This window comes from Macrobrachium rosenbergii, chromosome 13 (genome assembly GCF_040412425.1).
Source record: "Macrobrachium rosenbergii isolate ZJJX-2024 chromosome 13, ASM4041242v1, whole genome shotgun sequence".
Lineage (NCBI taxonomy): Eukaryota > Metazoa > Arthropoda > Malacostraca > Decapoda > Palaemonidae > Macrobrachium > Macrobrachium rosenbergii.
In genome coordinates this window covers 20,946,401-20,972,713 of record NC_089753.1, presented here as the reverse complement: position 1 = coordinate 20,972,713, position 26,313 = coordinate 20,946,401, and the positions used below count along the sequence as shown (strand labels likewise).

Sequence of the window (26,313 nt, the reverse complement as noted above, 5' to 3'; positions counted from 1 at the left end):
GTATATAATATAAATATATATATATATATATATATATATATATATATATATATATATATATATATATATATACAGTATATATATATATATATATGTGTGTGTGTATATATATGCATGCCTAGTACTTACTAACAAATACTATTAATCTATTTCAGGATATTCCACCCTACAAGATAGGGAAGAACCTGGAACCGATGCAAAAGACTTCAACAGCCAAGAAGATCCTTGGTTTCAAGAAGTTTCTACTCAGGACGACGAAAAGAGGACGAATGTTGAACCTCCAGCGAAAGATTTCGACAGCCAAGACGATCCATTTTTCTTGGAGGTCTACACTCCCCAGCACCCCACCTGCTGTGTGGTTCCCGCGCTCGATGGTGCATCTACGGGTAAGGAATTCTCCCCGTGTCTTTAATGTAGTAGTGTTTCCAGGACCCACGACGTATTTCCAAACCTTCTTGTCGTTTTGGCCAGAGCAAGGTTGGGAAGTGACTCTGCCAAATCAAATGTTCTCAACAAATTTATTTGGTGTTTGAATGCACTACATACCTAAAAAAAAAACAACGAAAATAATCATTGCTAGATTTTATTTTTGTCATATTAAAACCCTTCGTAATATTTTTACAGTGGGTAACGTAACATTTTACAGCGGGTAACGATGCAAACAGTGATTTTTTTCTTAAACGTGGCAAAGATTTTAGGCTACGTTGCCAATTCTTTGCAAGGATTCACGTCCAAGCTAAGCTGCCCTTGAGCTCAAGCATGTAGTGGTCGAAACCAGATAAAAGAAAATAACGAGTATTTTAACCTATAAAAACAGGCGGTGTATGAACTGTAAATACTTTTATTTCTTTTATCTGCATAAAAGTAAAAATGTAAAAAAAATTATATATCGTTAGGGCAGGGAGAAAATTATTTGTCAAATACCAAAGTGCAGAATAGACAGTCTTGTGGCCAATGTGCATTGTAGAAGGGAGTAGCGATTATCTTGTGAAAGATCAAGGAGAGAATTTCAATTTCCTTGGAAACAACAAATCTCTGGACTACGCGACGTGAGGAAGAAAAAAAAAAAACCATTCGCTGGAGTGGCTGTCGCGTGTTATACTTCTTTCTGGTTTCTATTTTTAGCTCCTTCCATTGCCCTTGTCGTATCAGTAATCTTATAGTCCAAATGCCCTCAGATATTTAGCATGGATGTATAGGATAGTAGGCCCAAACCAAAATTATTATTGCTCCTAAGGGTAGAATTAAAAAGGAATAAACACGATCATGATAACTTTGGTGGCTAATGATTTCTTTAAAGCGGTCATGCACCAGGGCGTCATTTGGGGGGGTCAATTGCCCCCCTCACGACTCAACTTGCCCCCCCTCAAGACCCAAGTTGTCCCCCCTCCCAAAGCCTTAACTTGACCCCCTCACCCCCAAGCCCCAAGAAGTAACAGCATGTTTCTTTTAAATGTGCAGTCATAAATATAAAAATTTCTCAGAAATATTATGTTTCTTGATCTTTGTCTCTCTACTAGCTACCAGTGATGATATAAAACATGTAGTAGTGGGAGTATATACAGTAATTTTTGCTGAAATACCTTGCTCATGTGGCTTCAAAAACACATAAAATAGCTCAAAATAAAAATAAAATTCAGCTGATTAGGCTCGCTTCGCTGGCCAAACCGTCTTTGCCGCCCCCCCCCCAAACAAAAATCTGAAATGACGCCCCTGTCATGCACTAAAGTGAGATAACCTTTGCACGCCATAACAGAGATTTAGGCAGTTCTAAGTCGTTTAATCCTCTTTCGTTTTCCGTGCTCATGACCGTGTTATGATTAGCCATGAGTACAGAAATTCTTATATCGACTGCGTCTTCATTTATAACCTGCTGATAGCTTGGTTATTCTGGGTGTTGTTACAATCATCATGAAGTAAGCCACTCCTGCCCTGAGTTCCTAAAGCACCTGTTTTCATATACAACTGATGATTATAGCAAGGACATGATTCTATGACTTTTTTCGCTTAGAAATACGATGCCGATTTAAACCATGAAATATTCCAACAGTTAATTTTTTCGCCCGTAACAGCTATCCGAAATTATAATTCTAATACTGGCTAAAGCCAGCTCCTGTTTGTACTCATCGATTCTCGCTTTCAAGTTAATCTACCTTTCCGTTATTCTCTATCAGTTCACATTTGAGTATCATCCGATCAGAAACAAGTACCTATTTGTTCGTGATTATCTTATCTCCTGCGTTGTCCGTCTGTCAGTGTCATACCTACTGCACACTGAAATATGTATCCGCACTTTTGACTAGTGACGATAACAACAAATGAATCTATGAAATCTGAACAGTGTTTGAACGATCATACAGCTTAATATAAACATCCTCTCTGTTCTGATTCTCCAAATGGAAACAACACAGTATATTGACTAGACTATCAGCGGAAATGTCTGGAGTACACAATCCTCGCCGCAGCTGTTATCTGCTGGCAAGTCGAAACTTTCATCTCCCCCCACTGCTCGAAAAATCGTGGTCGGTTGCGCGTCGGTGGGCTGTTTATATTTGACCGAATGGATTAAAGATCGTTTTGAATATTTCCTCGTAAATAAATGATCTTTCTTGAATAAAGTTTGGAATCTCCCTTGCTTGGAAGTTCTATCAAGATTCGTCAGGTATTAACTGAGAGAAAACCCCATGAAATAACTTCCACTCTGAAAGTATTGTCATTTTGAATCTCATGTATTTAATTTATATATATATATATATATATATATATATATATATATATATATATATATATATATATATATATATATATATATATATATGTATGTATATATGTGTGTGTATAGAATCTACTGGTAACTTTTTACCAGGTACGTATGTTGTATTTATTAGCCACAATGCCCCTGAAATTCTCGAATTTTTCTCATTTTGGAAATGTTTCTCTGCATAGCCTATAAGCTATACTGATGCCTGACCAAGAAGTTAATAGGCATTGTGGCTGATAAATACACAGCATATATATATATATATATATATATATATATATATATATATATATATATATATATGGATACATACACATGCATACATAACTTAAAAATGAAGTCACTTGGAAGTAAAAACAAACAAATGAATGGACAGTGCGCTGGAATATATCATAACTAACCAGGTCCTGGAACTAACCTTAACCTCGAAGTTCATCCTGAAAGTGTTCCTTTTTGGGTTAAGATTAGAGACCTCCTTCGACAAGATGGGGAACGTGATAAGGCCGCTAAGTATAGGTGCGTCAACCCTTCGTAGCTGAACCATAGTAATGTTTGTTTAGACTTGAAAATATACATTTTAAACTATAGGACTTGGTCCAAAGTCCAGGTGTTTAGGGATCGGCTTACGGCTTGATGCTTATAATTTTTTTGTTTCTATTCGTTTTTTTTTTATAATAGTTAATACGTTATCTTCAATTTACCCTAGTAAGATTATTAATCCTACTTCATTTTTCGTTTAGGTATCTTATTTTGATTGACTCTTCTTGTTTTCACTCGTATATTCCTCTCACACTCTCTCTCTCTCTACACACACACACACACACATATATATATATATATATATATATATATATATATATATATATATATATATATATATATATATATATATATATTATATCAACATATGTGAAGGCCGTTTACTGACATGTAAACAAAAGAATAAAGCAGGTAGGCCTAGGGCTTGCTTTCCTGCCTATCTCGACCTACCTACTCCATGATTGCTCTTGTTCCGACGGGAATACAAACCTACGCTTTCATAACTGGAGGCGCGCTTCGACTGTCATTGACTCTCAAAACAAAATCCCATTTTACGATCTGCCGCACTTTTTGAGGGTTTATTGTGGTCAGATATATTATATTTTTATATTATATTTTTATATGATAATGACTGAATGAAGAGCCGCCAAAGAATGGTTGTTCACGATGAATTATGGAGGAGTCGTCTTGTCGAATGCCGACGGCAACAGAGTGACTTGAGAGCTTTAGGTTTCCATCTAATTAAGGGAACTTACTACTAAGGGATTCAGAGCCGATGAAACACTCTTTATCGGCAACACCTTTTTATCAAAGCATCGGATAAAGGTGAAAGCTGGCAAGTGTATATTTTCTAACCCTGCCTAATTTTTGCAAGTATTATTTAGTACCTAAGTTCAATAGTTCTGGTACTTATCAGAGTAAAATTGAGTTTCTTATGCCAGAGCCATCAAAATCGCAGGTAAGGGTTTTGAACACAACAATGACGTTAACCTATGACATCATGAGGCTCCACCCACAATGAAGAGTTTACATTTGGGGAAAACGTTTCTTTACTCTGGCTCTGCCCACTTGCTGGTGACATATTCACTAATTAATATAAGTACCCATCCTAGGTTTCAGCGATATCAATGATGTCGAGCATTCTCAATAATTTTATTATTACTATCATTATTATTATTATTTTGTGGAGGTTTCATCGCAACTTCCACAGCAGTTGTTGGGACTAAGTTCTTAGCTTGGAATTATTCCATTTTCTTGATATTCGTTTTATTTCTACTTTACAAATAATTCAGTGTATGTAATTCATCCACATAATGAAACATCTATTCACGACTGGAATGCAAAAAGATTGTTTTGTTTTACCTCAGGTTTCGACACTATAGCCTTCTATTTGCAGCAAGTCAGGAGCAGTCACTAGAAGAAGAGAATTTCAATGAAAAGCAATGATACCTCATTTCCCTCAGTTGTTAGAGGTGTAAAGGTCAATGCCTTTGTTTTATTTCAGGTGCTGTAACCCATGGCTATTTTTCTAAACAGTGCTCGTATGGCCTACTTGCCGCAAATAAAAGGCAATGGTAGGAGTCAAGATTTTGAGGGCAAGCTATTATTTACTTACTTAATATCAATCAAATATAACACGATTTATATTGATATGCATGGAAAGAAAAATATATCGGAATCAGCTTGAATGAGGAACATATTGTTATAATCATTGTGTTTTAATAAATATGTTTTAGATGTACAAATAAAATGTGTAACACAATACATAATTTATTTACAAAATGTCTTCATCGTCACTCTCGAGGAAGAGGTCGGGATTGTCTAACAACAGCTCCTGCCCAGACTTCTGGGGTGGCCAAGTAACTATTACCCACTATAGAAATAATTACCTATTCACACTATAGTAAATTTTGCCATGGGTCTTCTCGCTTGTATACAAAGTGGCAAACTGTAGTGCAAATGCAGTCTTGCAACCAAGGGGACAATTCCATATCCTGCTGGCCATTATCAAATTTCCTGAAGCCTAGACTGTAAGCGTATCCATATCCATTCACTGCCTACCTGGTGGATGGGCGGAGCCTCATGACGTCATATTACTTTTATGTAATGAATTGTTTTAGGATCCTTGTCTATGATTTTCTCGGTTCCGGCATCGGCGACTTCATTTTACTCTATAAATATCAAAACTATCGAACTTAGGTACAAATAATACTTGCAAAAATTAGATAGGGTTATAAGATATACACTTGCCAACTTTCACCTTTATCCGATGCTTTGGTGAAAAGTTGCTGCCGAAAAACCGTGTTTCATCGGCTCTGAATCCCTTAGTAAATCTATTTAAAATTGTTTTAATAAGGGTGAAAATTTATTGTGATTAACTTGATAAGGGAAGTTTACGGGAAATCATCTATAGACTGTGAAGGAAAGCATATGTTGTTTTATATGTTAGATTTTACATATGGTTAAATGAGTTTAAAATGTGGGCGAGCTTGGAAGTCTGTAGTATGGAAATGTGGCAGCACTGCCTCATGCAGTGTGCCAGATCTACAGATTAATCTGAAATCTACAGATTTTTTGACATGTTTCAGATTTTTCATCTAAAATAGGCGAAATCTACAGATTTTATCCTTCTCGTCTCTAATTTCTAAAAATTGACCTGCAAAGTTGTAAGATATTTAAAAGATAAAATGAAAATAATGGTACCCCAAAGTATTTTGCTCTTATGTGTGTATAATTCCAGACCTAAATGTAAATATCTTAGGAGGGCGGTTGACATTTGAGGAGGAATAGCAAGCAATTCTACAACAAGCGATTTACTATAAAGCACAAAGAAGTGTGGAAGTAGTATGACAATGTAGGAATTATAATCTTGTTATCTTGTGGGAAACACTGATTTGAGTTGGACATGTTAATGAGCAAAGTAAACTTCTTTAATCCTCCTATTTTGTAGTCCATAGGATTAATCAGTAACCTGTTTTGTTTTTAATATATTTTTTAGAATAAAACAAGTTGTGTACTCCCTAGTTTTTGTTATCTATAGCGACTTAGGGAAATACCCTGCATTATTTTGGTTGTGTTCAGAATATAAAAGCAGTACTCAATTCTTTAATTTGACCGAATTTCATTCAAATTATGTGTAAATGCACGAAAAAATGTCTGTGAATAAACAGGGAGCTCTGCAGATTTATTTTAAGATTTTATTTCTTAACAGATTTTTTTTTAAGAAATTGTTAAGAATTTTGTAAAAACTGTCTGGCAATACGACCTCAGTCGGCCAGTCTTTCAGTAGCGTTCGTTAGTGCCGGTTACCTTGATTACTAAAGGGTATTAGTGATTATTAGTGATTTCTGTTATTGAAAAGAAATGCAATGCTAAAGGAATTCCTGCTTCAATCCTAACATTAGTAGGAATCCACTGCTAAAACCGAGTGACTATAATAATTTGAAGCTTACTGATAATCGATAATAGATCTAGGCTGAGTTTGGTCTAAAGAGCCCCATAGACGTTACGATCGCCGGATCCGGTCGGCTGAACCGGAAGTAAACCTTACTGTCTATGGTGTTCTCCTCCGACCAAAAGTGGGCGGAGTCTGTCAGCCTCTCCGACCAACTCACAACCTGCCGTTGCCAGGTTCGTGGCTTCCGTTTTAGTTCAGGTGGCCCGAAAGCCTCCGGAGACGTCTATGGCGTGATCTTAAGATTTACTTCAGTTTCAGCTAGACGCTGAAAGGGTAACATTGCAGCTACGTCAGCAGACGAGTTCTTGGAGGAGTTTATTGAACATCGTAGGAAAGAAATGAGGCTTATGGTAAGTTAGAAGAATGATATATATATATATATATATATATATATATATATATATATATATATATATATATATATATATATATATATATATATTTGAGAGAGAAATGAGTCATGTCACGCTTATTTATTTAATGAATTGAAACTTTACCCTGGTGACTAGTTTAATTACCCGAGAATGGACGAGCAGACCGACATGGAATTATTATATATGGTCTCCCTCTTCTAGAGATAAGAAACACACTTGGATGAGACAATCAGCATCGCTGTACAAGAGGTTGCTGGCTACACTTCGCTTTCGCCGTTCCTTGGGGCATATAATCCCAGAGACGTGTAAAGCAATCATTCAAGTTATGCAACACGAGTTTACAAAGGTAAAAAGTAACCGTGTTGGATACACAGCATCCTACGTAGTCTAGTATACACTGGGTCTATGGCCTATATACAACAATCCCTCTCTCTCTCTCTCTCACTCACAGAACTATACATATTTATATGAACTTTACGTCCTTTACTTATTAAATATTAAATGTATTTGCCGTTTTCCAGGTTTTGAAATGGGAAAACAATATAAACAAATTTAGAAAAGAGTGGTTGCATGTCGTATCATTTAAAAAATGGCTGGTGGATGTGCCAGGTGATTCCAGCAAAGGCCCCTTTTTCATGTAAATCGCCTTGAAATGAAAATATAACGAGTGAGAGCAGGCTGATAAGCTAGGGTAATTTCTGGAGGTCTTGGTAGATATATAGCGTAAATCTAGCCGACACCACGCTCAGATGTGGCGTACAAGTAGTCAATTGAGTTGGCAACACTGGCTTAGTTAGCAGTTGGACCGGGATGTTGTCTTTCTGTCCCGTTTTCGTTGCTGAGATTTCCTTTGTGCTTGCCACGATTGCGAGAACTCTGTGTTCGTTGTCTTCCTTACTTAATATGCTTTCGAGTGTCTTCCAGTAGCCAAAAATAGTTGATGCGCTGCAGTTTGCTACGGTTTTAAAGTGACAAGTGGTCGTTTTAGTGCTCTTCCCTTGGTGGCATGGACACTAACAGCATCTCCTAGGGCCCCACCCCTTGCTACGCCCCCAATGGCTGCGTCACTCCCTCCTTCGTCAGGAAGTGAACAACCTCCTTTGGTCGAGACGATCCTGAACTGGGTCTGGGTAATGGTTCATAAGTGACCATTATACGATAGAGCTGTATAACCTTCACAGTTGTGTAGAGCTCCTCAAAACTAACATTTTTAACCCCAATACCACTAGTTGCAAACCAAAATTTACTTATATAATGAATTTACTGAAAAAACTTCTGAATTTTCACTCGAGTGAACATCTTACCGCCACCTGAAATCGCTCCTATGCGTGCGTTTGTACGTGTTCGTTGCAAGCTGCCTGGCTGAAGTTCATCCCACGCATTCAAATTATCCAATGAATGCGATCGTTTCCAGTAGGCGGGTTTTTTGAAGTCCCCCCCCCCCAGACTATCGAATTCCCCAATGAATTTGAATGATTTCCGATAACAATATACTATTGGCAGTATACTTATATCACATGACTTTCTTAGCCAATTATACTGCATTATATCCAAAACACGTCATTAGACCTGTATCACGCTTTCTAGCGTTGCCAGATGTACGACAATTCTTACCCTCATACGACCCAATGCTGTACGACCTACGATATTCTGATTTGTGTGGCAAATTTGTACAACTTTTTAGTGCATATGTACGCCATTTTCAATAAATTGTTGGTTTTCTGATATACTGTATATTTTCTATTATTCTGTTCCGTTAAACAGAGGTTTTTAAAAAGTCGAGTTTACGAAGCTACTTGTTTTTGATTGGCTACATTCAAACGATCGTCACCAATCAGCACAAAGACCGCAGACCGAAGAGAACCATGCCGCAGACTCCTCTTTTCAAACGCGTTACGCTTGTGTAGTTCTGTGAGACGGCTGCGGCGTTGCAGGTCGGTAAGGATCACTCCTTCTCCGTGTCATTTGTCAACTCAAGTCCACGATAAATAATCAGACGAATTTATTAGATATGTTTAAAAAACAAAAAACGGGCAGCCAACCGAGTTCTTCATCTGTCACCCACGAAGCTGCATATGATTATAGTGATATTGACAACATTTCTGTGGACGAAAGTAATGTTGAACCTGCAAGGAAAAAGAACAAGACTGGTAAAAATGAAGTTGGAACAGAAAGTATTGAAAAGAAGAATAGTTCAGGAAAAAAACGTGGCGGTGATAACCAGGAATATAAAAAGGAAAAGGAAACCAAATTCCCTTGGCTGACTCCAGGTAAAGATATTGCATTCGGGTCGTTTCGGCCGTAAGTCATTTAGGCCGTAAGTACGTTTACGTGCAAAATGGGCGCCGTATTTAGTACCAGCCCCTTGGGGATGTACGTAAAACCTGAAATAATAATGGTAAATACCATAAACATAACGTCTTACATTGTTTTGGATGTTACGGCCTAAGTGGCTTACGGCCGAAACGACCAGGACCGAAGATATTTATCATGGTCCTAAATAGTAAGATTTGTGGCAAGCCATTCAGGGCCCAACTTGGTATATTGCAGAAACATGGTGCATCTGATACTCATAAGAAAATGTTGAACAGTACTGTACACTGGTAAACAAACCAGTTAATTAAATTTTTCAGGGTAGGCCTAATCTTCATTCTAGTATTAGTGAAGATATTAAAGTCAGAACATTTTTTATTCGTCTTTTTGCATATATGGCAGAACATTTCTTTAGTTTCTTGGGTGTACAACATCTTGTCAAGATTATTGATGACACCATTTTTGAAGGACGTGATGTGTTAAAAATGAAAAGAACAAAGGCATAAAAATTAAATAAAAATGTTCTCGCCAAAGCTCAACGAGAAAAATTGGTAGATTTAAAAATAAATAAGTTTAGTATACTTATAGACGAGTCTACGGATATATCTACTCAGAATTTGTGCATCATGGTTAGATATGCTGCCGACGATGAATGTGTGAAAAGTTGGGGGATTTTGTTTCTGTGTTTACCCTAGGCGATGAAGATGGGGCAGAGGAGGGTGCCACGGCGTCTATTTTTTTTTTAGCTGATAGGTAAGATGGGTGAAAGAAGACAAAGGTCAGTTAGCTAGCTAACCATGTTAGGGAATAGTTTACAAAGTTAAGTATTAGTAAGAGTAATGTAAAGTGTGGTTTGGCCACAATTTTATTTAGATAAAGGTACAATTTTTCTTACTATGGCCTTGATATTAACATTACAAAAATGATTTTGCACTTTATTAACGTAGTGAATTGTACATATATTTTACATTTTATTTCTGAATAGTATAATTCTATTTAGATAAAGATGCAATTTTTTCTTATTTTAACCTAAATATTAACTTATAATGCTTTTGCAATACTGTATATCTACATAGTAAATTCTATAATTTATGTTTTTCACAAGACATTTCCTAGTAGTATAATGGTTGAGGTTCATCACGATGAATATACGACGATGCTGTTCACCATCTGTAGTCTATGTTGTTTGGGCAGTTTCTCTCTCCTGCTTCCGTTAATTCTCCATTGTATTGGACCAGTTGACTCAATATTTTGGTTGCCAGTCTATACATTCTATGCTTAATTGGTTCTACTTTGTATTTTTAGTGTATTTGTTCTATATTTAGGTCATCATCTTCTTGATTGTTTCTCACTGCGGACCTTAGTATTTTATTTTGGAATTTTTGTAATGCACTTATATTGGAAGTCGATGCCAAACGCGTGGGTATTGGTGGAAATTCCATTATTGGTCTTATTAGACTTATAGAAATGGACTTTAATATTTGTGTTCATATTCCTAAACCTTTTTAGCTTTGTATTTTGTGACCTTGCAATTCTTAGCCTTTCTCTTACATGTATTGATATTCCTCTTGGTCCGAATTGCATTCTTAGTATTCTTGTGCTTTTAGTAAAATTCACTGGTTGTTGATCTAACATTATCTGTGGAGGTTTATATGCAGATACTGATACTAGTTGGAATTTAGATTTATTTGTTTATATCTTCCACTTTATTGCAAATTGATTTATTCTTTCAACTTTGTCCATTGTTTTTTGTGCTACTTGTCTTTTCAAGGTTGGGTCCCTTCTTGTACGTTTTTAAGGGTGCATAACTATTTGGGTTATATCATCTGTAAAGCAGATATCAGTATAGTACTCTGGTGGTGAAGTCACATCTGATGTATATAAAATTAATAATGTTGGACTTAGTACAGATCCTTGTGGGACTCCACTTAGTAACGGGAATGGATTTCCTACGGAATTTTGTGACTTAATTGCTGCTGTTGGATCTTTAATGAAGTTGCATAGTATTTTCTCAAAAATGCCCGGAAGGTTGAGATGTAATATTTTGTACTGAAGTCTTTGTATCCATACTTTGCCAAATGCCTAGGTTATATCTCTACATACTAGGTTGCATAAGTACTTTCTTCTTTGTGATAGTGCAGTGCTTTCATGTATTGTTGCTATTGCAATTTGGGTTCCTCTTTCTTTTCTAAATTATGATATTGTAAGAGGCACTTTTGATGAATACTCAATTCCCAATAATAACATCATTGGATTTGGCTCACGGCGCTGCCACCATGATGGGTGCTAATGATTCTGTAAAATCACGCTTCATGAGGGATTTTCAGGGGATTTTCATTATGAAATGCATGTGTCACACTGCATCTGTGTGCTGTCGATGCTTGTAAGACACTCCCAGAGCTGTGAAGACTTGCGTCAAGAAGTTGACGACACTTTTTGCAACTCTGATAAAAAAACAAGCACAGTTTGCCATTGTCCAAACTTTCCTGTGCTTAGAACAGCACAAGATTATCAGACTTTCAGGAACATGGCGGCTTTCATTTGGAACAGCAGTCAGGAGAATTCTTGAACAGTGGCCTGCGTTGCAAACGTATTTGGGAAAGCTTTCACTTAGTTCTGACATCAGAAATGTGAAAAAACTAAGTTTAGAAAGGGACTTCAATGGTCAAATGAAATTTGTGTTAAAATATACTTTGAATTTCTCAGATGTGTGCTGCCAGTGTTTACAGGACTGAATGTACTTTTTCAGAGAAAAAGTTATTATAACTTGCCTGCGTGAAAACTTAGAAAGAACGTTTAAAGAAATTCTTGACTTGTTTATGGACAGCAAGCTTGTCAAGGACAAAGATGTTAAAGACAAATCTCTCGGATAAGTCCACATTCAGACCCCTCAATACAATTATCTTGATCATGGTGTTTCTACTTTATGTGAAACTTTGACTTTGAAATATTTTTCTTCCAAGCCATTCCAACCATCAAAAATGCACAAGAATCAGTGGGAGCAATTTTGGGTTGAAAATAAGGAAATAAGAAATGTATTCTTGGACTGTTGAAATTTTCTTACATCAGCAGCTGTTGGAATAAAGATACAATTTCGATGACCCTGTCTTCAAAGCCCTATGCATACTGGACCCTGCCCATGCATTAAATTCTCGAGATGGCAGTGTAGCATCTTTAGCTAAAGCTGTGCTTCGAATAATAGGTAATGAATTGATTACTCTCCAAGCTTTAGATGATGAATGGAGACCTTTATACAAGACACAAGACGAGGTTCTTCCTGAAAGCATTAGAAAGGTGTCGCAAGCAAACAAGAGCAAAGAGACTGATAAATTCTGGATGGTAATAAAGGACCTTAAAGATGGCGATGGAGAACACACCTTCCCAACCTTAGGGCCTTTTGCTATTTGCTGTTCGTCACTGCCTCATACAAACGCAGATTGTGAGAGAGTGTTCTCTTGTGTTAATAGAATGAAAAAATAAATAAGGACAAGAATAAACTAAATGTTCCGACAGTGAGAGACACTTTACTTAGGAGAGAGCTTGTTGGCAAAGGGAAAAGAGAAGAATTGTACAAACTTCCAGCCAACAAAGTCAGTGTTATCTGACATGAAATCCAAAAACTTGTCTACTGGTGCGCCATGCAGTGATATTTCTATTTCTCATACTATGGAAGATTTGGAGTGGATGGTTGCTGGATGAGTGGGATGAGAAGCAATAATAAGGTAATTTAGTATGCCTATCATTATCCAGGCAAAATATGAAGACTTGGTTAAATTGAGAAATAAAAAAAAAAAAAACTTGAATTCTCAAATATCTATAATTATCTTTAATTTTCTATTAGTTTTCAGCATGAAATATGGAGTGAATACTTTCAGTCAAAAAAAAAAACTTATTTCAAGCTGTGACAGGAAGAATAGGGAGTTTTCTTTTCTTAAAGATTTTAAAAATGACGTTCATCAATTGCTTTCGTTTGAATGTAGGCTTTATTTCAGTATAAAGTAATTGATACTTTTCGTGACATTTGAAGTACTGTAATCGTATTATTTTGGTTCGTGGTTTTTGTTTTGATAACTGAAGAATATTGACTATATATATATTTTCGAAGTTATTCGGGTATGATTTATGAACCTCTTTTTATTTCTCTACCCTTTTACTTACAAAATGTAGTCACAGTTTTTCCATTAATCGTGGAGATGGAAAATTTAGTGATGCAATTTTATGAATAAGTGTAGTTGAGATATTATCGTCATCATAATCACTATTGTTAATATTATTACCATTATTATATGATCACCCATTTTACTCATAACATTGAGACATGTTTATCATTTTTTACTTATAAAATTTTTGGTAAAAAATAACATTGTACAACCTTTGCCAGTGATTGGACGACATTTTGAACCCTTATTATACAACAGTTCATTACAAAGTATCTGGCAAAGCTGGCGCTATCATTTGAATTTTCAGATGAACGTTAGTCTAAGTATGGCTATTCTAGAGCTGACTTGTAATGGTTGTCTTTACGATCAGTGGGTTCATTCGCAATTTACATTCAAAAAGTGAAGATTTTATTGAGTATTTGCAGGCTCACGGAGTTTTGCCCAAGGGGGTAATTTGCTTTAATTGCAATGATATGAAATTGTAACCTTCATTTTTTAGAAGAGCTCTTCATCAAATTAGGACATAAGACAATACCCCGCCTCCTTAGTTTATACGGCAAAATTGTAACCAGTAAACACCCCTATGTTACGTGGCATTAATTTATATCGGTAACTTATAAAATTTTACCCATTTTTAGAGTTCATCAAATTACAGCTTATAAGGTAAGACTAACCCCCCCCTCCATTTCCATGGCTAATACGGCAAAATTGTAACCTGTAAACACCACCATGTTATGAAGCCATGAGCAAAATGCGAACTAAAACACACACGAGTTGTGTTGTTACGCAGAATGTAAATTGTTCGAGTGCCCTACTGTCGTTACACACAGCCTTGGTTGATGATTTCGTAAAGAGTTTTTACACCCATGTTGGATAACAGTTTTTCTGGTGTATTTTCATGCGTTTTCAACGAATTTGTTTGAGATTTTTTGTCGGAAATCCATATTTTTGGAGTTGTGTCGAAAACTATCAACTCCCAAAACTATGGATTTCCGACGAACATCATCAGATTCGTTGAAAACGCACGGAAATACACCAGAAAAACCATTCTGTTATCCAATGTGGGATATTGGCAACTTTGCATTTACCGTGAAGGACCTTAACTATCTGGCCGAGCTGGTGCACTCGGAATAGTTGTCCTCGACCGGGGACCAAGTTCCGTCTTGCTTAGCAGCCAGCAACGCCGTCAGGAAAGATCGCCGGTTAATTTTTTTTCCGGTCCCAGCTTCCCTACTCGATTTATTATATCTTTCGAATCTTCGTTAAAAAATGAAACAAAAACTCTATATACCTAATTCTTGCAAACTAACATTTATCACAACAAAAAATAAAATTTTATGTAAATAATTGAGGATTTTTTTTAAGTTTCAACTTCACCTTACCGATGTGAACTCCAGTGAGTGCGTTTGTACTCAAGCAGCCGCCAGCCATGCGGGCAACGGCCATACCACGTTGAAAGCATCGCTTCTCGCCCAGCCATGCGCATGCCCGTGCATTTCACCCACTTGTCTATCATTACGTCACATTGTTTTGATGTGATTGGCGAACGTCATTTGCGTCGGCGTTCTGTCGACTCGGAATTTGAAATTATTGGCGCGGCTCATCACCCACGACTGATATGCGGCAAAATGTTTGTAATTCTTATCATTCGCACAATGGACGCCGCGTGTAATGGGTGTGAATTTACACAGTATTAGTGCACCAGGAAATTTTTCGAACAACATGGCGAAGCCTTATCTTCTTTAAGAAGTCACGCAGTTCTCCCAAGTTCAGTTACTTGCCCGAAGTGTTCCATGCCCTGTACGTTAAGATCAGATAAGAATTTGTGGCGCTGTAATAGTAGTGTTTCTTTCCTAGAATCGAAAAAACGAAAGGTCTGTGGCTATACTGTCAGTGACTTTAAGGGAACTTTTCTTGAAAGAATTCATTTTCCTCCATGGAAGTTAGTTTTATTTATATGTGAGTGGCTCTCAAGAGGGGCGTTCCTAGACATTTCGGGGCCCCTCTTATGGGGTGGGAGGTGAGCGAAGGGAGCCAAAGCAGCTGGGGGGGTGGGGGCTGTAAGCCCCCCGGGAAAATTTTTAGAATATGAGAAATTGTAGGATCACTTTAAAGGCACTTGCAAATGCAAATTTCAGAAATTTTTTCTTAAAACTAGGTGTACATTGAATAATTAAAGATCCACTTAATTAATTGAATCATTTAAATGTGTATTATCTGGGCAAATGGGGCCATTATGGTGACCCTCAGAGGATAATTAGGACCCCTATAAGCAGTAAACAGTTGCCTTAGATCAGCCCTACCCTTACCCCAATCAACGTTACCCACCCTCCTCCGATTCATATGAGAAGGTCTATAATGGGCTCTACGATTGGGAGGGGGCCCTTGGAGAGCCCTATTTCTTTTACATAAAATTTTTGTTACATTTTTATTTACAAAATTGGGGCCCTTTAGTGGGCCCCAAACTTTCGGGTCCAAATATAAATGGGGCCCTTGGCTATTTTGGGGCCACTGGATTTGTAAAGTCCCTGCTCAACGGGTTTTCTATGGTGAACTTCCCGTTTTCTACGGTGACTCTCCTACAAACCTAGGTCAAGCCAAGTAGCCACATTTTATCTATGTAAATACATATCTGTTACTGATTTATTTAGTGCCTGTTTACTTTTTATATGTGTCAGAATATTATTGTGTCAAGTGCATTTTGATCTTTTTATGTTATTTGTATTTGCCTGTCCGAATTAACATTGAGAGTAATTGACCCTCGGTGCCTGTATCCCTATTGTATTCCTTTGTATGACATCCACACACCGCTTTATAAGTGGCCTGCTTTCCTAATAAACCAGCAGTACATGTCCACCTGCTCATTATTTAGCACCTCTTAAAGTGTGACTGAGAGTGGTTCCCAGAGCCATTAGCGGACTCATACGGTGACCTAGTCTTGGCTCCATGAACTACCCCACGCCCCTAACGAACTAAACACAGCGCTCTAACAAAGCATTCGGGTGTGCTAACTCTTTAACTTGTTGGCAGATCACCAGCGTCATTAGCGGACCCACACGCGCCTCCCAAGCACGTGTTGAGACGTAGTAACCCACCCCAGTAAGAGGGCAATAGGAGTGGATGCAGACATTCCCTCCCACATACAGTTAACGCAAATCCTCGTGAGACTCTGACATCTCCTCACGCACAATCCACTCCGCGGCTTTCCCACGCTAGGGCTCTCGCCGACGCCCTCCATGCCGGGTACCTGCTCGCATGCTGCCCGGCCCTGATGGAACAAACAAAGTCTGCCCTCGCCATAAAGCTGCCGCTCTTCACACATAGCAACCCGTCATCATGGCTCTACAGGGTCGAGGGCCAGTTCAGGCTGGCGGGATTTACCGACGAGGCGCTGCAGGCAGACGCCGTGATTAACGCCCTTCCGGAAGAAGTCACCTACCCAAACCTGAAGGCCTCTCTCGTTGAGACCTGCTTCCTGCCGGTCTCCGAGAGGGCCGCCCGCGCCCTTGGTCTCATGAACAACCCTCAACACGACCAGAACCTCCTGGAGACGTGGGGCGTGATCCAGGACCTCCTCACCCTTCCCGAGACGGACAGCAGCAGCAGGCAGTTGGAGATAAGCCTGTCAAGGGAGATCTTCCTCCGTCAGCGCCTCCCAGAGGTCCGAACCCAGATCTTCTAGCCTTATACAATGCCGCTCGGGGACCAGATCAGGACGGCGCAGCAACTGACAGACTCCACAAGGGCAGCGAAGCGGGCATCCACGCCCGCACACCCCATCAGCTCCCTCCAGCTGGAGGAAAACGCGGAGGAGGAGATAAGCGCCGTCACCAGGAGGCAGCCCTACCACCACAAGAAGCATCCACCGGGGCCTTCCTACTATCACCAGCAGTACGGCAGGGCGCTGAACTGCCAGCACCCTGCTCTTTCGCCCCATCCAAAAACGAGGCGGCGGCCAACAGAGCAGGCTGCCATGGCAGAGGAACCCAGGAGCCCAAACCAGTAGGTTTCATCTGCGACACCATCCACAGCAGGATGATGCTGGCTGACACTGGGGGCGTTGATCAGTGTTCCCACCATCCAGAGAGGACCGCATAAACGCCAGCTGAACCCGGCTGCCTTCTGGTCGCAACAGGTCCCCATCCTCTTACGGCACCAGGCTCCTGTCGGTCTCCATCCTCGGCTGGAGGTACACTTGGAACTTCATAGTCACGTACGGGAGGACCCTACTCCTGGGCGCAGACTTCCTTGCCCACTTTGGTCTGGCAGTTGACGTCGGTCGCAAGTGTCTATTGGATACCGACTCCTGCCAGTCCTTCCCCCTGGCGACGGGACCCAGCGTGCCCGCCATCTGCTCTGTCGCCCCGCACCAGTATGCCCAACTGCTGAGGGAGTTCCCCAATGTCTTCAAGCCCGAACTGCGCCAGGTGCCTGGGGCCCCTGCAAAGCACGGAATCTACCACCACATTAGGACAGGGCCCCCCCAACGCACGCAAAGTTCCGGAGGCTTCCCCCTCAGCGCCTTCAGGAGGCCAAGGACGCATTTACCAAGATGGAGTGGATGGGCATATGCAGGAAGGCCTCCCACCCGTGGGCCTCTCCCCTCCACATGGTGCAGAAACCGGACGGCTCCTGGAGACCCTGCGGCGACTACAGGCGGCTCAACCTCGCAACTGAACCAGATCATTACCCCCTCCCAAACATGCACGATCTCACGGCCTCCTTTCACGGGGTCAAAATATTCTCTAAACTAGACCTTTTGCAGTCCTACTCATCACGCCCTTCGGGTCCTACGTCTTCGCCTTCTCCACCTTCGGCCTGAGGAATGCGGTGGCAACCTTCCAGAGACTGATGGACAGCATCCTGGGGACCTGAACTTCTGCGTCTGTTATGTAGATGACATTCTGATTTTTTCCAGATCACCCAAAGAGCACCTGCGGCACATCCGAAAGGTCCTGCAGTGCCTACAGGAGAACAGCCTCATCATCAGGTTTTTGATAAAATGCACCTTCGGCGCGTGCTGACTTCCTGAGCCACGAGATATCCCGGAGGCGTCCGTCCACTCGCATCAAAGGTCGCAGTCATACCAGGTTCCCACCCTACCTCCATCAAGGCCGTACAAGGAATTCCTGGGATGGTCATCTACTACAGGAGAGTTCATCCCGGTCACGCACACCATGGCTGACGGAGATCCTGAAGGGCCACCCGAAGTCCTTAGTTTGAGGACCCGACTAGTAGCAGGCCTTCTCCTTGACAAAGGCTGCCCTCGCCGAGGCAACCGCCTTGGCCCACCAGGACCCCAACGCCCCTCTTCAGCTGACGACGGGCGCCAGCAACATCGCCTGTGGGGCCGTCCTAGAGCAGGCCATCGCCAGAGCCCCCAGCCCATCGCCTTCTTCAGCAAGAAGTTCAGTCCCGCTACAGCACCTTCGACAGGGAACTCTGCGCAGTATATCGGGCGGTACGTCACTTCAAGTTCCTCCTGGAGGGTACGCCCTTCACAATTTGGATGGACCACCAGCTGCTGGTCCATGCCTTCACAAAGCAGGGGGACGCATGGTCTTCCAGGCAGCGCGTTGCCATTGCGGAGTTCACCTGCGCAATCAAATACCTCCCCGGCTGGAAGAACCCTGTAGCGGACGCCCTCTCCAGGATCAAGCTCAACGCGGTGCAGCTCGGGAGCTACTACGAGGACCTTGCCCAGAAGCAGACCACTGACCCAGAGACTCCAGCCTACCGCACCACCATCACGTCGCTCAAGTGGAAGGACGTGCCCCTTGCCCCTGGGGGCCCAACACTGCTGTGCGACATAAGCACCGGCCAACCTTGCCCACTGGTACCTGCCTCCCGCTGCCGTCTGGTGTTCGACGTCATCCACGGGCTGTCCCACTCCTTCGGCAGGTCGACGGCCAAGCTGTTGGCAGAGAAGTTCGTCTAGCACGGTATGCAGAAGGACGCGACGGCCCGGGCAAGACAGTGCATCCAGTGCCAGACCAGCAAAGTAGGGCGGCACACCGAAACGGTGGTGGGCAAGTTTTCCCATCAGGGGAGGCGGTTCGGACACATCCATATAGACGTGGTGGGGCCCCTTCCCCCATCAGGTGAGGCCAGATATCTCCTGATGATCGTCAACCGCTCCACCAGGTGGCCTGAAGCGATACCCATGCAAGAAGCCACCGCCAGTGCGTGCGCCGAGGCCCTCCTCTCCAGCTGGGTCAGCCGATTTGGTGTCCCAGACCACATAACCACCGACAGGGGTCCTGCCTTCCTGTCCGAGCTGTGGTCCGCCCTGGCACGCCTGCTGGGGACCTCTCACCACAGCACCACTGCCTACAACCCCACGGCCAATGGATTGGTAGAGCGGTTCCACAGGTCCCTGAAGGCGTCCCTCATGGCCCGCTGCACCGCCGAGGATTGGAAGTACCAGCTGCCTTGGGTCCTCCTCAGGCTGAGGACCACCCCCGGAGCCAACGGCGACCCGTCTGCAGCAGAGAAAGTTTACGGGGAGCCCCTCGTAGTCCCGGGCGAACTCATCACGGGAGGTCGCCACAACCTGACAGTCCAGAGGCTCCGTGACACAGTCAGGAAGTTCACCCCCTGCCAGCGGACGTACACAGACAGGACAACACCATTCACACCTCCCGGCCTGTCCTCCACCACCCACGTCTTCGTCAGGAACGATGCCGTCTGCCCACCCCTAGCCAGGCCCTACAGGGGGCCCTTCCACATGCTGGAGCGGAACACCAAAGCATTCCAGCTGGCCGTGCATGGGAAGGACGATTGGGTGTCTGTTGACAGTCTCAAGCCCGTCCTGCTGGAGAAAGTCATCGACGATACCACACAGTGCCCTCCGCAGGGACTGTCGCCCCCACAGCCAGCTCAACCCAAAAGAAAATTGCGTGGCTGTCCCCAGAAGCACCAAGGCAGCGCAGCACCCAGCTGCTCCCACTTACACCACACCCCCCAGCTGACTTCCTGGAGCCGCGGCACTCTCCAGCGGCCCAGCAGATACCTAGTTTAATCAGACATTACCCACGTCTGGGGGGGAGAATTGTAAAGTCCCCGCTCAACGGATTTTCTATGGTGACTCTCCTACAAGCCTAGGTCAAGCCAAATAGCCACATTTTATTTATGTAAATACGTATCTGTTACTGATTTATTTATGCCTGTTTACTTTTTATATGTTTCAGAATATTATTGTGTCAATTCTTGCATTTTGATCTTTTGTGTTATTTGTGTTTGCCTGCCTGAATTAACATTGAGAGTAATTGACCTTGGGTCACCTGTATCCTATTGTATTCCTTTGTATGACGTCTGCACGCCGCTTTATAAGCGGCCTGCTTTCCTAATAAACCAGCAGTACATGTCCACCTCTTAAAGATTCAGCTTGTCCTGTCATAGCAGCAGTGGTTAAATTTCACAATTTGGGGCCCTGGTGGGAATTTCAAACAGCCACCCTCCCCACCCAGGAACGCACTGGCTCTCAAAAACATAATGTAAACGATATGAAACTATAACCTAAGTTTTTGAAAAGAGCTCATCAAATTACGACGTAAAAGGTAAGACAGTAACCCCCCCTCCTCTCCAGGCTAACATGGCAAAGTTATAACCAGTCAACACCCCAAGGTTGCGTGGTATTATTTTTTTATTGGCAACTTGTAAAATTTTACCTACTATTGGATGTTCTTTAAGTCACGTAAGCCTACTTTGATCAGTGCATGGCAAACATATTTTTCCAATGTTTTCTTGGCATTTTCAAGTATTCCATTCTAGATTTCAGGCAGAATTAATTCGTTTTCTGTACTTTTTTTATACCGTCAAGTGCTCTGTACTTGAGATGTGAGAGGTTTGGAAACGACAGCAAATGATTTCCGGTTGAAATCTTGAATGGGACTTTAAGAGGTGCTAAAGAAACGAGCAGGATAAGGTTACTGCTGATTTATTGGTGACCCAGGCGGTTTGTATAGCCGCGGACTGACGTCACGCCGAGGAATACAATGAGAACAGGGGTGACCTGAGGTCAATAACAATTAACAAAGATACAGTACAATGAACAAATACACTTTGAGTTACACAAATGGACAGTAACTGAGTTGAATACAATCTGATACTTGAGAAAGAGGAACACATAATAAACAAGTTGGAGACAGGTATATTTACATAAAAATAATTTAAGGGTCTGACTGGATCTACGTGACCCGACAACCTAGGAGCGGCGAATCCAGGAGAGGCAAAGAAAAGGGTCGTCACCACAGAAAACCTGCTCAGTGGGGACTTTACAAATACTCCCCCCCCCCCACCAAGACGTGGGTAATGTCTGATTAATCGGCGCATCTGCTGGGGCGCTGAAGGGTGCTGCGGCTACGTGAAGACAGCGAGGGAATGTGCTGTGCGTGGGAGCAGCTGGCTGCGGGTGTGGGCGGATGCTTCCGGGGGCGGCTGCGTGTCCACTTTCAGCGGGGAGCCGGCTCGCGGCGACGACTGTTCAGGCGGAGGGTGCGGTGCGGTGACGTCTGTGTCCTCCTCCAGGAGGGCGGGCTTGATACGGTCTACCAACACCCAGTCGTTCTTTCTGTGAAGGGCGAGCAGGAACACCTTGTTATTCCTTTCCAGCACGCAGAAGGGCCCCTGTAGGGCCTGGTCAGTGAAGGAAGACGAAGACGTGGGTGGTGGAGGGCAAGCTGGGTGGCGTGAAGGCGACTGACCTGTCGGTATATGTCCGCTTACATGGGGTGAATTTGCCAACTATGTCGTGAAGCTTCTGGACAGATGGGTTGTGGCGGTCCTCTGTGACTAGTTCGCCCAGGACTACGAGGGGCTCGCCGTAGATTTTCTCAGCTGCGGACGGGTCGCCGTCGGCCCTGGGGGTGGTTCTCAGCCCGAGGAGGACCCACGGCAGATGGTATTTCCAATCCTCAGCGGTGCAGCGGGCCATGAGGGACACCTTCAGGGACCTGTGGAAACGTTCGACCAAGCCATTGGCTGCGGGGTTGTAGGCGGTGGTGGTGTGATGAGCTTGTAAGGTCTGGGTTATGAGCGACATACTGGCTGGGTGTTAACTGGTTTATTGGTTGTTCCTTACTGAGATAAATGTACAGAATCTTGGAAGATGTTATTGACGCGTTTTGCGGCGGTAATGTAAGCGTCTACACACAGACAGGTAAAACGGACATAAAGGTTCAGACATCTGTGTTTGTCGGCAGACAAACAGATGGCGATATCAAGAGACATGATTAACATACGGTGATGAAACATACATCAGTGGAAGGGTCAGGAAATTCTACATATGGCCAATTGCATGAGATTCAAGACACATTAATGGATACAATGCAATAGCATAATAAATGTGAAATGGAGAGACCTTTGGCGTCTTCACAAACAGAAACATACACACAGTTTGATACAGAAGATTCGTTGGAACATTATGAGTACATGATTAGAATGCTTGCATGGCAATGCAAGTAGTGGTGATTGTACATACGTTAAGACAACAATGCTTAGGGAGAAACAGACGGAAATATTGTATGGTTGAAATCGCGTTCCTGTAGAGAAAGAAAACGAGACGCTCCTGTTTTGTCCTGTCGACTCCGATGATGACGATCGGCGAACACACGAACACACACGTGTTTGGAAGAGACAGCGTCCGGGCTCTTACAAGTACTCTCCCCAAGACGTGTGTAACGTCTGATTGTTTGAAGAGACGGCGTCGGGCGGCGGGCTCTTACAATGTTCCCCCACAAGCGAGGCAGCGGCGGGAATTGTCTTGGCGACAATTGTAGTTGGCTCGAGGCTTGGGCTAGGGGCGGTAGGAGGCTGAAGGGCGGCACCGGCCAGCAGGAGCCGAGGAGGACGGGAGCTGGTTGAAGGGTGACGTCGGATGATCCTTCGGTGGCGGCTCGAGGGCTGAAGGATGACGGCGGCTGATCCTTGGTACCCAGCTCGAGAGGGCGGCAGCAGGCTGAAGGATGACGTGGCTGGTCCTTCGTTGGTCAGCTCGTCCAGTGCGAAAAGGGGGCGGCTTCAGGTTTCCTGGAGGAGGTATCCAGGCTCCGGTGGTGGAGTGGGTCATCTCGGAGGGTCGGACTAATACTGAGAACTCAGGAACGGCGGGAAACAGCGAGGCGGCGAAGGGTCTATCAGCGTGGTCGTCATCTTGGGTCGGCCGGGTCCCCTTGAGTCACTCCGGGGTCACCAGTGTAAGGTCTGGGTTAGGAGCGACATACTGGCTGGGTGTTAACTGGTTTATTGGTTGTTCCTTACTGAGATAAATGTACAGAATCTTGAAGATGTTATTGACGTGCAGCGGTAATGTAGCGTCTACACAGACAGGTAAAACGGACATAAAAGGTTCAGACATCTGTGTTTGTCGGCAGACAAACAGATGGCGATATCAAGAGACATGATTAACATACGGTGATGAAACATACATCAGTGGAAGGGTCAGGAAATTCTACATATGGCCAATTGCATGAGATTCAAGACACATTAATGGATACAATGCAATAGCATAATAAATGTGAAATGGAGAGACCTTTGGCGTCTTCACAAACAGAAACATACACACAGTTTGATACAGAAGATTCGTTGGAACATTATGAGTACATGATTAGAATGCTTGCATGGCAATGCAAGTAGTGGTGATTGTACATACATTAAGACAACAATGCTTAGGGAGAAACAGACGGAAATATTGTATGGTTGAAATCGCGTTCCTGTAGAGAAAGAAAACGAGACGCTCCTGTTTTGTCCTGTCGACTCCGATGATGACGATCGACGAACACACGAACACACACGTGTTTGGAAGAGACAGCGTCGGGGCTCTTACAAGCTGTCCCCAGCAGGCGTGCCAGGGCAGACCACAACTCAGACAGGTTGTTATGTGGTCAGGGACGCCGAAATGGCTGATCCAGCTGGAGAGTAGGGCCTCGGTGCATGCACTGGCAGTGGCTTCTTGCATGGGCGTAGCTTCGGGCCACCTTGTTGAGCAGTTGACAACCGTCAGGAGATATCTGGCCCCGCCTGACAGGAGAAGAGGCCCGACGACGTTGATGTGAATATGGCCGAACCGCAGCCCTGGTTGTGGAAACTTGTCTACTCCAGACTCAGTGTGACGGCCAACTTTGCTGGTTTGGCACTGAAGGCACTGTCTCGCCCAGGTCCTCGCGTCCTTCTGCATTCTGTGCCAGATGAACTTCTCTGTCAGCAGCTTGGCTGTCGTCCTGCTGGAGGGGTAGGACAGCCCATGGATGATGTCGAATACCTGGCGGCGGTGGGAGGCGGGCACCAGGGGGCGAGGCTGGCCGGTACTGTGTCGCAGAGGAGATTTGGACCCCCGGGGGCGAGGGACACGTCCCTCCACTTCAGGGACATGATTGTGGTGCAGTAGGCTGGAGTCTCCCGGTCAGCGGCCTGCTCCCGGGTGAGGTCCTCGTAGTTGATCCCGAGCTGCACCGCATTGAGCTCAATTCTGGAGATGGCGTCTGCCACAGGGTTCTTCCTGCCGGGGAGGTATTTGACTGAGCAGGTGAACTCTGCGATGGCCGCAAGGTGTCGCTGCTGCCTGGAGAATGCGTCCCCTTGCTTGGTGAAGGCGTGGACCAACGGCTGGTGGTTCCTGTAGATTGTGAAGGGTGTACCCTCCAGGAGGAACTTGAAGTGCCGGACTGCCCGGTGTACTGCACAGAGTTCCCTGTCGAAGGTGCTGTAATAGGCCTCTGTGGGGTTGAACTTCTTGCTGAAGAAGGCGATGGGCTGGGGGGCGCCGACGACGATCTGCTCCAGGATGGCTCCACATGCAATGCTACTGGTGTCCGTTGTCAGCTGGAGGGGAGCGGTGGGGTCCTGGTGGGCCAAGGCGGTTGCCTCAGTGAGGGCGGCCTTCGCCAGGGAGAAGGCCTGCTGCTGGCTGGGTCGCCACGCTAAGGGTTTTGGTTGGCCTCTCAGGTTCTCTGTCAAGGGGGCCATGGTGTGTGCAATCCTGGGGATGAACCTCCTATAGTAATTCACCATCCCGAGGAACTCTTGAACAGCCCTGACGGAGGTGGGGACGGGGAAACTGGTGACGGCTGCGACCTTTGATGTGAGCGGGCAGACACCATCCGGGGATATCTCGTGGCCTAGGAAGTCAGCTTTCTTGACGCTGAAGGTGCACTTGTCGAACCTGACGACGAGGCCATTCTCCTGCAGGCGCTGCAGGACTGCCCGGATGTGCCGCTGGTGCTCTTTGTGGGACCTGGAAAATATAAGGATATCATCCACGTAGCAGGTGCAGAACTTCAGGTCCCCCAGGATGCTGTCCATGAGCCGCTGGAAGGTCGCCCCGCGTTCCTCAGGCTGAAGGTGGAGAAGGCGAAGACGTTAGGACCCAAAAGGCGTGATGATGGCGGTTTTCGGGATATCCTCTGGAGCAACTGGTACCTGAAAGTAAGATTTCAAAAGATCCAACTTGGAAAATATTTTGGCCCCGTGGAAGGAGGCCGTGAGATCCTGCATGTTCGGCAGGGGGTAATGGTCAGGGTCCGTTGTGAGGTTAAGTTGCCTGTAGTCGCTGCAAGGCCTCCAGGAGCCATCCGGTTTCTGCACCATGTGGAGAGGAGAGGCCCACAGGCTGCAGGCCTTGCATATTCTCATCCGTTCCATTTCGGCGAAGGCGTTCTTGGCCTCCTGAAGGCGCTGAGGGGGAAGCCTCCGGAACTTTGCATGTGTAGG

At 43.8% G+C, this 26,313-nt stretch overlaps 1 protein-coding gene across 3 annotated transcripts in view; it reads left to right on the top strand.

Moving 5' to 3' along the window:
* Positions 1-26,313, top strand: part of LOC136844975 (uncharacterized) — a 43,598-nt gene that overhangs the window by 8,799 nt on the left and 8,486 nt on the right. For 2 of the 3 annotated variants that reach the window (XM_067114452.1, XM_067114454.1), the window contains one exon: positions 156-386. In XM_067114452.1, the coding sequence (XP_066970553.1) occupies positions 156-386 (231 nt within the window). Of the gene's footprint in view, positions 1-155; positions 387-7,909; positions 8,013-8,896; positions 9,403-26,313 lie in introns of those variants that run through there. The other variant, XM_067114455.1, reaches the window with a different exon arrangement.